This window comes from Condylostylus longicornis, unplaced genomic scaffold (genome assembly GCF_029603195.1).
Source record: "Condylostylus longicornis isolate FDR11 unplaced genomic scaffold, ASM2960319v2 ptg000033l, whole genome shotgun sequence".
Taxonomy (NCBI): Eukaryota; Metazoa; Arthropoda; class Insecta; order Diptera; family Dolichopodidae; genus Condylostylus; species Condylostylus longicornis.
Window position 1 is genome coordinate 767,972 of NW_026578002.1, and position 17,190 is coordinate 785,161.

General features: G+C 32.0%; 5 protein-coding genes across 5 annotated transcripts; 2 read left to right on the plus strand and 3 right to left on the minus strand.

The window, feature by feature from the left end:
- Window positions 1–753: 753 nt before the first annotated feature.
- Window positions 754–2,415, minus strand: LOC129608669 (probable ATP-dependent RNA helicase DDX28). Its single transcript, XM_055520329.1, has 2 exons — window positions 1,588–2,415; window positions 754–1,520 (listed from the first exon to the last, which is right to left on the minus strand). Exons 1-2 carry the CDS (start codon window positions 2,368–2,370, stop codon window positions 801–803), a joined length of 1,503 nt encoding a protein of 500 aa, XP_055376304.1. The 5' UTR covers window positions 2,371–2,415; the 3' UTR covers window positions 754–800.
- Window positions 2,416–3,086: 671 nt separating this feature from the next.
- LOC129608636 (EKC/KEOPS complex subunit bud32) lies at window positions 3,087–3,922 on the plus strand. Its single transcript, XM_055520278.1, has one exon. It carries the CDS (start codon window positions 3,188–3,190, stop codon window positions 3,860–3,862), a length of 675 nt encoding a protein of 224 aa, XP_055376253.1. The 5' UTR covers window positions 3,087–3,187; the 3' UTR covers window positions 3,863–3,922.
- Window positions 3,855–5,170, minus strand: LOC129608635 (dehydrogenase/reductase SDR family member 4). Its single transcript, XM_055520276.1, has 4 exons — window positions 4,892–5,170; window positions 4,413–4,815; window positions 4,221–4,355; window positions 3,855–4,163 (listed from the first exon to the last, which is right to left on the minus strand). Exons 1-4 carry the CDS (start codon window positions 5,062–5,064, stop codon window positions 3,993–3,995), a joined length of 882 nt encoding a protein of 293 aa, XP_055376251.1. The 5' UTR covers window positions 5,065–5,170; the 3' UTR covers window positions 3,855–3,992.
- Window positions 5,171–5,760: 590 nt separating this feature from the next.
- Window positions 5,761–8,146, minus strand: LOC129608655 (acyl-coenzyme A diphosphatase FITM2). The gene is made up of 3 exons (XM_055520312.1): window positions 8,039–8,146; window positions 7,720–7,966; window positions 5,761–7,136 (listed from the first exon to the last, which is right to left on the minus strand). The coding sequence occupies exons 2-3, from the start codon at window positions 7,835–7,837 to the stop codon at window positions 6,031–6,033; spliced, it is 1,224 nt and encodes a 407-aa protein (XP_055376287.1). The 5' UTR covers window positions 7,838–7,966; window positions 8,039–8,146; the 3' UTR covers window positions 5,761–6,030.
- A 3,560-nt stretch (window positions 8,147–11,706) lies between these two features.
- On the plus strand, window positions 11,707–16,409 carry LOC129608601 (cohesin subunit SA-2). The gene is made up of 11 exons (XM_055520221.1): window positions 11,707–11,912; window positions 11,984–12,302; window positions 12,369–12,542; window positions 12,597–12,801; window positions 12,884–12,978; window positions 13,033–14,302; window positions 14,373–14,731; window positions 14,819–14,978; window positions 15,036–15,166; window positions 15,221–15,758; window positions 15,815–16,409. Exons 1-11 carry the CDS (start codon window positions 11,845–11,847, stop codon window positions 15,862–15,864), a joined length of 3,369 nt encoding a protein of 1,122 aa, XP_055376196.1. The 5' UTR covers window positions 11,707–11,844; the 3' UTR covers window positions 15,865–16,409.
- Window positions 16,410–17,190: the final 781 nt, after the last annotated feature.

Consider the following 17,190-nt stretch of genomic DNA (forward strand, 5'->3'; position numbering starts at 1 on the left):
ATAAAGTTTTACTATAGTGTGTATATTATAATATGCACTATTGTTTTACTATGTTAGTAATTCATAAAAAAAATTTTAAGTATAATTAATTTTAAACATAATTATGCTAAAATTATAATTGTATTAAATTGTGGTTAAGAAAATAATGAATTTTAGTACTCGAATAAATTTTAATTTATTTAAATATATAGATATAATGTATTAAAAAAAAGTAAAGCTAAAAAAATTAAACTATGTACTTTGTAAATAGAGATATATGTAAATATGGTTATAATTTTAAACGAAGATAATAATATATTATTAATGATAATATTTATAAGAATATTTTTTAAATCACATTTTGGTTGTTAAAAAATCATTCAACATTAACAAAAATTTTATAAGAAAATCAAAATCAAAAGTTTTTAAAATAAAAATATAAAAATAAAAATTTTACTTTTAATGTTTTCGAATAAATATTAATATGTAAGTGGTACGAAGTATTTCACATGTTCGCATATTTATAGTTTTTAGAGAACGTACTATAATTTTTATTCATTTAAAGTACTTTCTGAATATTCTAAAATTTCAATAAAACACTGAGATTCGTAGTATCCTCAGTACAACAAACATTATAATGAAAGTTCTATGTGTATATACATACTTTGTTCCTAATATAATATAGGATAAATATACTCGAATAATATATAGGATAAACGGTACGAGTTTTATATCATTACTATGTTAAAGCAAAAAAATATACATATTGTATATATAAAAAATTTTATTTTACAAATTTTTATAAATTAACAGTGTACGTTTTAAAATGTACTTTCATCAATATCGCCTAGTTCCTTTAATATTTTTTGTTCAATTATTTGTGTGATATTTGCATCAACATTTGGTAGATATCCACCTGTTCGAGCTGCATGCTCAATTCTCTGTACCGTTGATATTTCACTACGACCCGAAATATAGTTTGTAACAAAACATTTTTCTAAAGTTCCGACTCTTCCTATTCGACCACATCTATGTATATAATCAGACATATGTATTGGAAAATCAAAATTAATTACATGTCTAGCTCTTTTTGTGTCTAAACCTCTACTTGCAACATCAGTTGTAGCTAAAACATCAACATTTCCTTTTTGAAATTGTTCAAATCGTCCAATACGAACTTTCATTAACATGTCACCATTTAAGTTTATACAGTTAACACCAGATTCGTTTAAAAATATCGACACAAAATCAGATGTTGGAGTTTTATTAGCGAAAACTATTATTGGGCGATTTTTATTCAATTCTGATTTTACTAAAGAAACTAAAGCAGCTGGACGGTCTGATTTGTTCATTCGTAAAAATTTTTGCTGAACATGAGGAAGTAATTTGTGTAAGTTTGGACTTACAACTTCATATATAGTTTCAGTATCAATTATGTTGAGTAGAAGATCTCTTAAATTTGTTGGCATAGTAGCAGAAACCAAAATCAATTGTGTTGCAATTTCATTTGAATTTTTCAATTCTGAACTGATTTTATAAAACTGAAATGTAAAATTGAGGACATAGAAAAAAATAGTTTATGCAAGACAATAAATAAAAAAAACTTACCGGAAATTTTTTTAAGAAAATATTTAATTTTTCTTTAAAACTATTATCTAAAAGAGTATCGGCTTCGTCCAATACTACGTGTCTCACTTCATTTATTCTATATATACCTGTTGTAACTAATTTAGTAGTAGCCCCCATTGTGCCAACAAATATATCAATGTCTTCAAATTCAGGATTTTTCATTTGTTGTTTTGTGTTTCCTCCTAAAACAGCCTTTACTTTTAAATCTGTATTTTTTGTAAGCTTCGAAACCACTTCTGATATTTGAGTAGCTAGCTCCCGGCCTGGAGTTAGAATCATTGCCAAAGGCGAGTTTAATTTTCTTGATTTTAATTTTTCTTTTGTATTAAGTATATTTTGTATAATTGGTATCAAATACGCTAACGTTTTACCACAACCGGTTTCGGCAGCTATCAAAACATGATTTCCGCTGATAATTTGTGGAATACTTTTAACTTGGATGTCGGTTAAATTTTCTATTTCAAATTCATTTTCCAAATTTTTTAGTATCTCACTATTTATTTCGTTAGAAATGCTGGATACTTGATAAGCATTCTCCAATATTCCTTCTACTGTTGGATGAATCAAGAAAAAATCCCCTTTAGATTTACGGTGATACCAACCATCTGAAGCTAAAGGTATACTTTTAAATTTGACTTTTGTATCCCGAACATGACTCAAATATAAATTAAATCTGGCATTTTTACAAGTTATAAGAGGCTTTTCTATAGAAGGTCTAGGAATTTGTGACGGTCTTAAAGCAGTTGAAAATTTACGGATCATCACGTTTTCAGAACACTATTTGTTTATATTCAATTGTTTGGTTAAAAAAAAATTATTAATAAAAATAAACATTAGTACATAATTGTCAGTGATCAATGTCATGTTGGTTGTTTTAAAATCGAGTCTTGAAATATAAAAAATTACAGCAATGTTTACTCTTAAATAATGTAGTAGAACCGTAAAACACCTTACCAAAATTTAATAAGAAATTCAAGAATTTAATAAAAAATCAAACAATTCAACAATGAATAAATTTTTAATTTTTTCGCCCACATTAATGTAGGCGTTCAGCTGAAACTCAACAAACCTTAATATAGAATTAACCTGAGATATTTTCCAACCTAAAACAAAAGAAGTACCTACAATTTTGACAATCCATTTTTAAAAATGCTTTTGTTACAAGTATTTGAATAAATAAAAAATTTGGAAATAGAGTTTAAATTCTTGGGCCTGTATCTTTCTATAGTACTCTTGCATATTTCTTAACTTTGAATGATTCTTTGTTTGATTTTATGGTTTTTATACAAATTTTGGTTGATGTTAAGTGGGTTGTGATTTACTTTATCTCTTTATGTCTTAGACGTATTAGTTATTCTACGGCCATTACCTACATACGTAAACAAAATATTTTGAAATTATGAATTTTTTTTGTTCAACCCTGTGTTGATAATCTACGCAAAGAAAACGAAATTTTCAGGTTAGAGTTAAGGCTAAATTGTAAATAGTAAATTTCAATTTTCAAATAAGGAGTGCGAGGCGTATTAAAGAAAACAAATTTTTTATTGGTTGTGTTGGTTGTAATTAGATATACGAAAATATGCTATTAAGCCAAGGTGCAGAAGCAAAGATTTATGTTGGTGATTATAAGGGAAAACAATGTTTAATTAAAGAAAGATTTATTAAAAAGTACAGGCATCCTGATTTAGATAAACAAATAACAAAAGAAAGGATGAGAGCTGAAAGTAAAGCTATTAAAAGATGTACAGAATCTGGAATTCTTACTCCAGAAATTTTTTATGTCGATTTTGAAGACCGGAAAATTTTCATGCAATATTTTTCTGGAAGCTTAACTAGCAAACAATATATAAATGAATATCTTTCGAATGGTTTATCGGAATCAGAAGAAAAATTGTATAAATTATGCGTTGGGATAGGCGAGCTGATAGGAAAGTTGCATAAGAACAACATAATTCATGGAGACTTAACTACCTCGAATTTTTTAGTAAATCCAAAATCTAAAGATAATTTTGATGAGTACGAATTGATTGTTATAGACTTTGGTTTATCTTATTATAGTCAAAGTGCTGAAGACAAGGCCGTAGATATTTATGTACTTGAACGAGCACTTTTAAGTACTCATAGTAATTCACCCCAAATGTTTAATCAAGTATTAGATGCATATGAAACAGTGGATGAAAAATCATGTCGTGAGGTTATAACAAAATTTGAAGAAGTGAGAGCGCGGGGAAGAAAACGCACGATGATAGGTTAATATACAAAAATTTTATTGTTTGCATTATAATAAATGAACCCAATGAGCAAAAAAACCTGTTAACAAAATAATTTCATTTTTTTATATGTCTACATTTTCTTATTTTTAAAAATTTTTTCAAATTAAAATCTTATAATCTTGCACTCATTCCGCCCGTAGCCAATATAGATTCTCCGGTAATGTAGGATGCTTCGTCGGAAACTAAGAAAGAAACGACCGAACCCATTTCGTCCGGTTCACCTAATCGTCCCAATGGTATTTGAGAAATGGCCGCCTCGTTAGCACTTTTTGTCTCATGCATCTAAAAATGATTTCATATGTGAGTTAAAGAAATGTAGAAAAAATGTAAAAATTATACCGCTTTAGAAAATTTTGTTTTAATAATCCCTGGTGCTAAACAGTTTACTCTTATATTCTCTGGGGCTAAACTTTTTGCTGCAGCTTTGGTCAAACCAATAAGAGCTGTTTTACTAACTGAGTATGCTCCTAGAAGCTAAAAAAATAATTTTAATATAGAACTTTGATAACAATAAAGGTGCATAATTTATACAGCGAATGGATCGTATCCTGCAATACTAGAAACAAAAACTATACTACTTTTAGGTTGTTTTCTTAGATGTGGAAGAGCTTCTTTAGCAAGTAAAAAACTGGATTTTACATTAATATCAAATATTTTATCCCACACTTCTTCATCACAATCTAGTACATCACCAACTGCTGGATTTGCAGCTGCATTTGATACAAGAATATTTAATTTACCGTAATGTTTGATCGTTTCTTCAAATAAAGCTTTTCTATCACTAGCATTTCCTACATGGCACTTAATACCAAAAATATCCAAATTCAAACTTTTCAGCTCTTTAACAGCTTTGTCTACATTCTGCTGTTTACGACTACTAATAACAACCTTTGCCCCATCTTGAGCTAACCTCTTTGCTATAGAGAATCCTATGCTATAATTTGTAAATATAAAATAATTGTTTTTATTTTAATCTTAATTTAAAATTTTTATTACAAATAAAATATTACCCGTCTGTGCTGGCCGTAACTATTGCAACCTTTCCATCATGTCTCTTTTGCTCCATTTTAGTAGACAATGAGAAGCATTTATTTTGTTTTACAATGTCACTGTTGTACTTTGATTTTAGATTAGATAGCAATGCTTTGGAATGAATATTACTTCTCTTTAATACTGGAAGCATTACAATATTCGTCAATTACTTTTCTAATTATACGATGCAAAAACTGGTAATATATTGTCTTAATATTTTATATAAATGTACATGTAGATAAAAGCTTAATCAATTAAATGTAAATAAAAATAAACTCAACTACGGTATGAAAATATATTGCGAGACTCGTTCCATATGTTCTAATGTTTTGTCACCGTTGTCTAATAAAAATCTTGCTCTGTGATATGTCATCCAAAGTAAAACTATTTTAAGCCTTTTTTTCCAATAGAATACAGGTGTTCAGATAAAGATTCTGAAAATGATGTCTACTAATACGTCCCACTAAAGGAATATGTAATTTGGGTTTCCTAGTTGTGAGGAATTATATTGTTTTGAAATGTGAATTCAAAGGGTTAATAATACGTACATAGTGTTACAATACAGGTACTTTGAATTAAAATATTAAAGTTATATTATTTAGTAAGATTATTAGACGTTTAAAGTGGAAAAGTAATTACATTTCATAAATTGATCTTTGGATTGCCTGTTTTGATAACGGTTATTTTTTGGCATAAGAAACTCTTTTAAGGAAATATTGGTCATATTTTAATGTATTCTTGTATTATACACATAGATTTCTTAAAACCGTTTCTTTATCTGGAATAAAATAGGTAATAAAAGTTATAGGCGACGTGATGTATTGCATTTTAAAAAATAATGTTTTGGTATTTAAAAAATTTATTAATTTACTGTACAAACAAACAACAAAACAAAAATTTACCAATAACCAACTTTCCTATAAGGATTTTCTGTATAAATAAATTTTAAAGTAAATTAATTTAAAAGCATATTGTTATTATAAATATTTTAGAAAATAGAGACAAAAATATTTACTATCTACCTATGTATGTAGTTTTCTCATTTTTAAAATAATATCAATAAATTTTTCGTTTTAATTTAATTTACAATCTCGTTTTTGATACCATTATGATGATATCATGTTAATTCATTTTGCTGGTTAATATTGTTTGCGTCACTGTTGACACCAGCTTGTGCTGCCGCTGCAGCTCTTGTGTTCGTGTATAGAGGCATACCCATAAATTTGGGTATTTGAACATTTTGAGCAGTTTGTTGTCCAACATTCCGCCTTATAGGTGATAAACTTTGCCTTCTTCTAGCTCCAGACAATCCACTTGTACTTTGTTTTGAAATAACATTCTGGTAATTAAAATTCCCTTTCCCAGCAGAATCAGGTAAAAATGATTTTGATGGATACCAAGCTCGATATGTAAAAAACCATGTTAATATAGCAAAGATACCACTCAATACCTTTTCGATCATGTTATGGTAATACAGCATAGTGGATACTAACATCACATCCCATAAAAGCTGTAAGCATGTCATACCAATAAACAAAGTCCTAATAGCTGGAGTAAATCTTTCATATAAAAATTTTAGCTCTCTCATTTCCTCGTTACTTAGATTTCGCAAGGGATTAGTACTTGTTGTTTCTTGCATGCTTCTATTATATAATTCATTTCTGATATGTTCTTTAATTGACTCCCAATTTATTATAGGTCTTGCTTCTTCTATTAAAATTAAACTTGAATAAATTAAAATGAAAGCATGTCCTGATATATCAAATCCGTGCCATAAAAATCCCGCTTTTAGACAACTAGGTTTTGAATCATAATTACGAGCTGTACATCTGCCGTATGTCGACTCAATAATATTAAAGAACTTCGTCCATACAAACCAAAAAGAGGTTGCAATTAATATTCTTGGTAAATGTTGCTTTAAAAATTTTTGCGTATTTCCGCAACATATTGTATAAGATGTCATAAATAAGTACGGCACCGTAAAAAATAAAGTCCAAGCCCAACCAATTTTCACAAAATAAACATTGAATAAATTATCAGATCGTGAAAAATATGTTTTCGGGAAAGGAATAAAGTCACCTAAAAGAGATATTATAAATAAGCTACCTAAATAAATAGCTACTTTAATGTCAGTATCAAAAAATATTGTCTTTTTGCAGATGTGAAGAATCATCATTACTAAAACTTCCTTTATTGAAGAGGGTTTTGCTGTAGGTCTCGTTCCTAAAACAAGTTAAAAAATATTTTATAACTCAAATTAATGGTAAATAATAAAATAGCTTATAATAGAAATAGAAAATCAAGGAAAATTATAATGTTACTAAAATATGCAAGTATATAATATTAACAGATTAACAGATGCATTCTATCCTGTTAAGAATTTAAGATTCATACATGGAATAAAACTCTAAATCTGAAAGTGAAGCAATTCTTTGTTATATTCCTTGTTATTAAGTTTTGAGAAAATATTAATGTTTAAAATTATCTTCAACGCCACTGTTATCTATGTAGGTAAATAGATATATATGTATCTACATACATCATTTTAAAAATTTCGTTATGACAATTTGATTTTGATTCTTTTTTAAAACTTATTTGTTTTAAATAAAAAGTAATGCATATGGCAAAAGATAGCTAGTTTGAACATTGTTTTGCTTAATAACCTAAAATAGAACTTGGAAAGTTGATACGTACTAAAATTCTTGGCAAAAAGATTATAGATATATGTATTCTTTAAAAAGCCATGATAGTAGTCTAAAGAATTGAAAAATATAGTTTTCTATCACGTTTTTAAGTTTAAAATTACCTTTAGCTTCGGCTCTAGATGTTTCCGTAAACCCAGCTCTGAAGTTCATATTCGATGATGATGAGGACGATGTGTTATTTACATTTTGGGGCCGTATTGGCCTCCTTTTACTAGCCATTTTTATTAACTTACAGTAGAATATTTGCTAAATTAAAGCCTCACTTGTAGAATATATTATGATTTTGTGTATTCATCTAAATTCATTTAACAGATTTGGCATTAATGTAAGCAATTACATCATTTTGTTCTAAAATTTTGAAATATTAAGTACAAACTATTTTTTAGTAGAAAATTAAATTTAATTCTTATAAAAGTTTACTTTATTTAGAAATAAATTTTAAAACTCTTGACTAGTTAGATTTCTCAAAAAATTGATGCACAGTAAGAGCAAAGTTCCAAAAATGTCATTGTCATTGTCACATCGTCACATCACTTCACTGCTGTTACAGATGTTAAAATTTTAGACAGTAAACATCATGGATATGAAAATGCTAAAGTCAATACTACTAGTTTTTTTTTCAAATTACTGGCATGAGTAGAGATTTCACTTGCACATAATATATGTATGTACAAATGGGTTTTTTCGCCTCCTAAAATTAATAAATTGTATTAATATTAATATGTTTTATTATTGTTATTGTGTAAAAAATAATAAGCTTTTTATTGTGAGCATCTCCAGGTGATGACGGGATATATCCTGCATTTTTGCAGAGGGGTTTCCAACATATCGCTAGAGCACTGTTGGGAATTTTTCGCGCCAGCTATGCGTGGGGTTACATCCCTCAGGCATGGAGGGTGGCTAAAGTGACGTATATTCCGAAGGTGGGTAAGCGACCAAGCAACCACCCAAGGTCTTTCCGTCCAATCAGCCTTACTTCTTTTCTATTGAAAGCAATGGAAAAAGTGATTGATAGATTTATACGGGACGGTGCACTGGGAAGCAATCCCTTGCATGAATCTCAATACGCCTATCAGTCGGGAAGGTCTACTGTACTCGCTCTGCAGAGTCTGGTGGGGGTCCTTGAAAACTCACTGGAAGTGCGGGAGGTAGCAGTTGGCTGCTTCCTTGATATAGAGGGAGCTTTTGACAACACCCCATATCATGTCATCTGTGAGTCGTTGCACAAACGAGGGATTGATGCGACGACTAGCAGATGGGTCAATCGGATGCTACAGGATTGGATTATTAAGTCCACCATAGCTGACGATATACTCTTCATCTCCGCTGCAAAAGGATGTCCGCAGGGCGGGGTTCTTTCGCCCCTCCTGTGGTCCATTGTAGTGGATGATCTAATAGCTGCTCTCAGGGGCTCCGGGGCGCGTGTCTGGGGATACGCTGACGATGTGGCCTTCGTCGTGCGGGGAAAATTTGAGAGCACTATTTCTGATCTTCTACAGCAAAATTTACGTGTTGTGGAAAGGTGGTGCAAAGGCGTTGAGTTAAATATAAATCCAAGCAAGAGCACTTTGGTCGCCTTCACCAGACGCAGAAGCAGGGACAGATTAACGAGCCCAATTCTGTTTGGTGAACGTATTAGTTACTCGAGGGAGGTGAAGTATCTGGGGGTAACCCTGGATGATCGTCTCTCTTGGAATACCCATATCGATAGAGTTATCGGGAGAGCTACGACGGCCTTGTGGACGTGTAGGAGCTTCATCGGGGGGACCTGGGGAATTAGTCCCAGAATAGCACTGTGGCTATATACGGCCCTTGCTAGGCCCATCGTCACCTATGCGTCGATTGTATGGTGCCGTAAAGCTCAGCAGGCGGGTGTGCGGGCCAAGCTGGAAAAGCTACAGAGGCTGGCCTGCCTGGGAGTGACCGGGGCGATGCGGACGGCTCCCACCGCTGCATTGGAGGTGATGATCGGATTGCCGCCACTGCACCTCCATATATTGAAGGAAGCTCGGCTGGTGACTTACCGACTTCTCTCTGGCGAGGACGGGGCAGGGCTAAAGTTGGCCCACAGAACTCACAGAGACTTCATTGAGGGCGATCCGATTCTAAGGATAACCATGTCAGATACCTGTCTGCCGCGGTACAACTTCGACCACAAGTACAGGGTTCTGTTTCCTGATCGATGGACGTGGGATCGGGGTGGTCCGGTACTTAGGTCGGGTTCGAGCGTGTGGTATGCGGACGGATCCAAAACGGAGTCGGGTGTGGGCTCGGGCGTATACGGTGTCCGCCCGGACACGCGTGTATATGCAACCCTTGACCCGTATTGCACAGTGTTCCAGGCCGAAATACATGCAATAGAGATCTGTCTGAGAATCAATTTGGAAAGGGGGTATAGAAACCGCACCATCTATGTGTTCTCAGACAGCAGGGCTGCACTGCTGGCGCTCCGTTCAGCTCAGGTTACATCCAAGCTGGTCTGGAGCTGCCTTGCTGCACTTGTGGAATTGGCATCGGAAAACAGAGTGATGCTCATTTGGGTGCCGGGCCATAGTGGCCATGCGGGCAACGAAGTTGCCGATGAGTTGGCGCGGAGGGGATCTGGGGCTGCCTTTGTGCAGCCGCTGCCTTTCTGTGGTCTGCCTTCTTCCGCCGTGGGGGCCAGGCTTGCCTGCCTACTCGCGGCGGAATGCAGTCGTCACTGGCGGGACACGAAAGGGTGCCGTCATGCGAAGGTGTTTGTTCCGGCGTGCTCCGGCGGATTCGCTGCGGAGTTGCTGGGGATGAGCAGGAGCCGGGTTCGCACTATTGCGAATTTCTTCACGGGGCACTGCCCGGTGAAATACCACCTGCACAGGCTGGGGAAGTCGGGCTCCCCCCTGTGCAGATTTTGTGGGGGTGGCGATGAGACCGCCGTGCACATTCTCTGCGACTGTCCGGCACTGGCTGTTCGGCGCCGCAATTGTCTTGGACATGGGTCCCTAAGTGTTCGGGAACTATTGTCCAACTCCCTTAGGGATATCTCCGGCTTTGTGATTGAAACGGGGATATTATAGACGGGAGAGTGGGGTGGCTACAATAAGTCAAAAATGGCTGCGGTGGCTTGGGGGATGCTCCTGTCCCCACTCAGTTCCCTTAGAATCTACAATTGTGAGCATCTTTCTTTTCACAAGAATTATTGTGTAATTTTTTGACAAATATTAATTTTAACATATTTACTTAAGTTTTTATATTAAGCTGCTTGGTTTAACAAACGTAGTTTTTCGATTTAATGGAGCAGTACGTAAACGTCTATGTGTACATTAGCTGTATTGATACGACGACTCTTACGTCCATAGTTAATACACTTTAAATTTTTTTTTAATATAACCACAAAATCAGTCTATAGACATGTCAGGTGTATGTCAAACTTTAAAGCAGGAATAGTTATCCAAAAACTGCCAATGAAAACTGTGTTGATTGAAATCTGCAAACGTTCTTGAAGCATAATTAAAGCAAAGAAGAAAACAACAAATAATTTTATCAGATTTATTTAAAAAAATTTCTTATAACATAATCTATATTTTCTCTAAAAATTTAATCTATATTTTCTTTATCATATGAAACAACTAAGCGGAAGGTTTTGCATAAATATAATATATCATGACACATGTATGAAAGGCTTTTTAGCGTCATATTTCTTTGTTTTGAATTTTCATCGAAATTTTTATATAGTTTAATAAAAACTTTCCCGTTTATATGGCAGCTTCAAGTTTACTTGAAGCATATTTTATTTCCGTACTCTATATAAATGTTACTTAAGTTGAAGGCGGGCTTCATTAAAGTCAATCAAAATATTTTGCTTACTTGACTTGTAATGAAATGTCATTTTCGGGCTTTCAAGTTGGCATAGTAGAGACGCAGCTTGAGTTTTGAGCTGATTTTAAGTCAAGTACTCAAACTGCAGAAAAATTACTACGCGAATTTAATTGTTTGACGTGTAAACGCTGCGTGATATTTTTATATGTTGTCACACATTGTAATTGTATTGAAATTGAAAGTCTTCTTGTATATGATAAAGTCTTGTGTAGTCTATGAGTTATGTTTATCTTTGTAATATAGGAGAAAAATAAAATAGTGAGAAGCGCGTTAAATTTTTGTTGTAAATAAACAAGAATTTTGTTATAATTTGCAAAACACAAAAATCTTTTTCCATAGGATTCAAAGTTGGAAAAATTAGCATTAAAATGATGCAAAGACGAGGTGGAAAACGAATACGTATGGATGATCCGATTCCTGAATATGAGGAAGGCGGGTAATTGCAATATTAAGCTCGAGTTAAAAATAATTTAAGTAAAATTTTAAAACCAATTTATAAATTTTCAGGCAAAATTTAAATGAAAGTTTCTCGGATGGCGCCGAGGCAGAAGTTGCAGGAAAACGTATGACTCGCTTAAGAGCAAGGGGTGGAGTTCGAGATAAACCACCTATTATTGATGAAGATGAAGACGATTTCTTTACTCCAGTAGTAGTTAAAAAACGCAAAACCCCTGCCAAAAAGGCACCGCAAGAAAAACCTCGCAAACCCGAAAAAGAAAAAGTTGTTAAAGAGAAAGAAATTGAATATTATGACATAGAACGAGATGTAACAACTGATGAGACAAGTTTATATTTTATTATAAGACATTCCAGATCGGCAATTGCTGTAAGTAAATCAAATTTAACTCAATCATAGATTATTAAACTCTACTTTTTTTTCATAAAAAAACAGAGCATAGTTGATGATTGGATTGAAAGTTATAAAACCAATAGAGATACAGCATTAATAGCTCTTATGCAGTTTTTTATAAATGCAAGTGGTTGTAAGGGGAAAATTACTGCTGAAATGCAACAAACAATGGAGCACACAGCAATTATTCGGAAAATGACAGAAGAATTTGATGAGGTTGTGAATATATTGAATAATATTGTATATCATATCATTGTTTTAACATTGTAGGAAAGTGGCGAATATCCTTTAATAATGCCTGGTCAGCAATGGAAAAAATTCAAAATGAATTTCTGTGATTTCGTTCAAACTTTGGTTAAGCAATGTCAGTATGCAATTATTTATGATCAATTTTTAATGGATAACGTAATTTCACTCTTAACTGGTTTGTCTGATTCTCAAGTACGAGCTTTTCGTCACACAGCAACTTTAGGAGGTAGGCGCAATTTATAATATAAAGAATATGAAACTGTTTGTATATTTATTGTGTTTTTAATTTGATGTTTGGTTTTTATAAGCTATGAAGCTTATGACAGCTCTTGTGGACGTTGCTCTTTTGGTATCAGTAAATTTCGATAACGCTGCAAGGCAGTATGAAGCAGAGCATGTGAAAGTATACGTAAAATTACTTAATGCAATCATAAAAGTTAACGAAAAATTTTTTCAGAGTCGTGATAAACGAGCACCTGAACGTCTTGAATCTTTGATGTCAAAGCGGGCAGAATTGGAGGAAAATATGGATGAAATAAAAAATATGTTGACATATATGTTCAAATCAGTATTTGTGCATAGATATCGTGATACGTTACCCGATATTAGGGCTATTTGTATGACTGAAATTGGTGTTTGGATGCAGAACTTTTCACAAAATTTTTTGGATGATTCTTATTTGAAGTATATTGGTTGGACATTACATGACAAAATTGGGGAAGTTCGACTTCGCTGTTTACAAGCATTACTGCCTCTGTATAATTGTGAGGAGTTAAAAGGAAAACTTGAATTATTTACTTCAAAGTTCAAAGATCGTATCGTTGCAATGACATTGGATAAAGAATTTGAAGTGGCCGTTCATGCTGTAAAATTGGTTATAAGTATTCTTAAGATTCACCCAGATATTTTGACCGATAAGGACTGTGAAATTGTGTATGAGTTAGTCTATTCGTCTCATCGTGGTGTAGCACAAGCAGCAGCAGAGTTTTTGAATGTTCGATTATTTCATTTAACTGATGAATTGGAAGTCTATAAAACTAAGCGTGGGAAAAAACGTCTGCCAAACACACCGTTAATAAGAGATTTAGTTCAGTTTTTTATAGAATCAGAATTACATGAACATGGTGCATATTTGGTGGACTCGTTTATTGACAATAATCCGATGGTTAAGGATTGGGAGTGTATGACTGATTTGCTTTTAGAAGAACCTGGGCCAAATGAAGAGGTTTTAGATAATAAACAAGAGTCAACCTTAATTGAAATTATGGTTAGTAGTATTAAACAATCTGCTACAGGAGAAGCTCCTGTTGGAAGAGGGAGCAATCGAAAAGTTACGTTAAATGCAAAGGAAGTAAAAGCAATACAAGATGACAAAGTAAAACTCACAGAACATTTTATTATTACATTACCACCTCTTTTAGAAAAATATCAAGCAGATGCTGAAAAATTAACTAATTTGTTAGCTGTTCCACAATATTTTGAATTAGATATATATACAACATCAAGGCAGGAAGCAAATTTGCAAAGTTTACTAGATAAAATGAGTCACATAATGTCAATTCACACAGACCGTGAAGTTCTAGAAACTTGCTCAAAAACGCTTGAATATTTATGTACTGAAGGAACAGCAACATATACCAGATGTGACATTGCAAGAGGAAATATTATTGATCAGTGTGTAAACAAATACAAAGAAGCTATTGATGACTGGAGAAATCTAATTGCAGGTAAAGTGACTAATGCCATAAGGTTCATTTTACACTCAAACCCTTTTTTCTTTTATGATATGATTAACAGGTGAAGAGCTCCCTAATGAAGATGAAATATACACTATTATAATCTCATTGAAAAACGTCTCAATTTTATATTCCTGTCATAATTTAAATCCATGGAATTTGTTCGATTCAATATATCAAGATATAGATGAAAGTCAAATGCGTAACAATACAGAGAGGGGTCTTCCAAATGAAGCCTTAGTTTATTGTATTGAAGCTTGCTTCTTTTCTATTACGTGGGCCCTTTATCATATTGAAAATAATTGTGAAACTTCAAGTATTGAATCGTCATGTAATGAACTGCGTATTAATTTGAATAAGTATATAAATGCTTGTTGCGAGTTAATTAAATATGGGAAAACCTCAACAATACGTGAAGCTGTAAGTTTAATCAATTGCTAATTTATAGTCAAAGAATATTGTGTTTTAAATATATTCGAAATTGTAACGGTATTAATAATCTTGTAGGCATATATGTCTGTTTGTGACCTCTTTATAATATTTTCTGATCAACTTTCCACAAATGAAAACCGAACAGTTCGTACTTTGGAATATAAACCCTCAGTTGAACAACAATCTATATTAAATCAATTTTTAATTCAGAATGTTTTTACACTTCTGCAAGAAGGTATTTTTTTCATTTTATTTCAGTTTGGTTAAATTATAATCAAATTTTAATTATTAGAGGGACACGACGAAACGAGAATTGAAGAATTACACAAAAAGCGAAATTTTTTGGCAGCTTATTGCAAGTTAATTGTTTATAACATAATTCCAACTAAATCTGCAGCTGACGTTTTTCGACATTACCTCAAAGTATGTGTTAAAATGGTAAAAAGTGAGCTAAATTATTATTTTGATATCTTTTAGTGCTATAATGAATATGGAGATATAATAAAAACGACATTGGGCAAAGTACGTGAAATAAATAAAATAAATTTTTCGATGACCTTATGTTTAAGTTTGGTAACAGCATTTAAAGAACTACAACAATTATCTGAAAATAATATTACTGGAAAATTATTACAAGAATTCAATGAGTTAAAAGAACTGGCGAAACGATTTGCATTATCATTTGGTTTAGATGCCGTCAAAAATCGTGAACCAATGATAGCTTTACACCGAGCTGGAATTTTATTCGCGGTCCAAGAAATTCCAGAGGATCCAGTTGCTGCCCCAAGCAATTTACTTTTCTTAGATATTTTAAATGAATTCACAAATAAATTGATAAAACAAGATAAAAAAGTAATGCTAAGTTTTTTGGATCGTCGAATATCACCTGGTATGCCATCCAGCAGAAGTGATGAATGGCAGCCTTTAGTTTCATATCGTAATTCTTTGTTACATGGTGAATCAGATCAAACTCAGGCACCTAAGAAAGCTTACAATAGGAAACGTGCCGATCATGGTACTTTTTTTTTTATTTTATCAAATTTTTTGTAAAAATTATTTTTTTTTTTTTAGATGATGAAGATGAAGAGGATGACGAACACGATGCAGATTATAGAGCTTAAGTGAATTTCTCTTAATTTAGCTACTATTGAATATTTGTTATGATATATTTTTAAAATTTTCCACCCTTATATTATATATAAAAATAGTTTTTATATAAAATATTGCTTAATTGAGTCGGGGCACGATGAACCTTTTTTGTAGATAATTAAAAGAGAAAAATAAAACAATTTCAAACGAGAAAAATGGTATTCCCTGTATTTTCAATGGCTTTTAGAAGTTATAATTATTGTGCTACTTGTTTTTTGATTTAATGGTTATCAATTCATCTGTTGAAACAATCCTGATCATTCTACCTATAACATCGGCCTTCGTTTGAATAAGATTATTTTCATGTTTTTCATACGAATGCATTAATGCAATTTTAGATTGATTTGCCACTGATTTGGAAGTTTCATTTTTTATATTAGGAGAAAATTCTATATCATCACACTGATCAGTTATGAATTTTAAATTTTTTATTGAAAGAGCATTTTTGATAATTTTCACAGCATTTTTTGCTATTGAAAATTTTAAAATTTCTTTTCGCTTTCCGAAAAATTCGTTTTTAAGGCGTTCATTTTCTAATTCATATATTAAGCAATCAATTAAATATCGATCTATAGCTAATTGGTTTCTTAATTTTTTAATTTCATAAGGCTTTCTTTGAATTTTGGTTTTTGAAATTTCTTTTTTAACATTTAAAATCTTCTTCATTGACTTATCAATTTTTTCCAAGTTTATTACATTATGAAGTTGTTTATTCCGTTTTTGTCGAATAGAATTAAAATAAGTGAAAGTTTTGATTCCTGAGTATCTAATTAAATAATGTAATAAATATATTTTTCATTTATAGAATGTGTACACATAAATATATACATATTCTACTTACATGATATTTGACAAAGTAAAAACTCCTAAGAAACTGAATAGGGAATACAATATTAAACTCATATATCGTCTGATGAAAAAATCGATCATAGTGGTTTGGAAATTGATATTTTCATCTAAAATTTATAAAATAATTTTTTAATTTCTAAAAATTATGAAATATCAAAGATTTTATTGTTTTTTTTTTGCTTTTTATTGCTTCTATTAATTTTTAAGTTAGATTAAGTTTTCAAAAGCCCATTAAAGTGTTTATTAATTTACTGAATTTCAAGATGCACTATTACATACTTACCAAAAAAATTATTTTCAAAATGTGATATGAAATCGAAAATATGATGGGTGACAGGCAACCCCAATACTAATGATGAAATAGTTGCTAGTGAAAATAAAAAAATATAATTAACTTTGATTCTAGGGATTTTAATTGATATGATCATTGTTTTTTATATTCACTTGTT

Coding starts and splice junctions, on each gene's coding strand:
- LOC129608601 (XM_055520221.1), top strand. CDS start 11,845: ATGATGCAAAGACGAGGTGGAAAACGAATACGTATGGATGATCCGATT. Junction 14,732..14,818: donor CCTCAACAATACGTGAAGCT/GTAAGTTTAATC, acceptor ATAATCTTGTAG/GCATATATGTCTGTTTGTGA. Junction 14,979..15,035: donor TTTTACACTTCTGCAAGAAG/GTATTTTTTTCA, acceptor TTTAATTATTAG/AGGGACACGACGAAACGAGA.
- LOC129608669 (XM_055520329.1), bottom strand. CDS start 2,370: ATGATCCGTAAATTTTCAACTGCTTTAAGACCGTCACAAATTCCTAGA. Junction 1,521..1,587: donor TTTTCTTAAAAAAATTTCCG/GTAAGTTTTTTT, acceptor TTTACATTTCAG/TTTTATAAAATCAGTTCAGA.
- LOC129608636 (XM_055520278.1), top strand. CDS start 3,188: ATGCTATTAAGCCAAGGTGCAGAAGCAAAGATTTATGTTGGTGATTAT.
- LOC129608655 (XM_055520312.1), bottom strand. CDS start 7,837: ATGGCTAGTAAAAGGAGGCCAATACGGCCCCAAAATGTAAATAACACA. Junction 7,137..7,719: donor ATCTAGAGCCGAAGCTAAAG/GTAATTTTAAAC, acceptor AACTTGTTTTAG/GAACGAGACCTACAGCAAAA.
- LOC129608635 (XM_055520276.1), bottom strand. CDS start 5,064: ATGCTTCCAGTATTAAAGAGAAGTAATATTCATTCCAAAGCATTGCTA. Junction 4,356..4,412: donor CAGGATACGATCCATTCGCT/GTATAAATTATG, acceptor TTATTTTTTTAG/CTTCTAGGAGCATACTCAGT. Junction 4,164..4,220: donor AAACAAAATTTTCTAAAGCG/GTATAATTTTTA, acceptor AATCATTTTTAG/ATGCATGAGACAAAAAGTGC.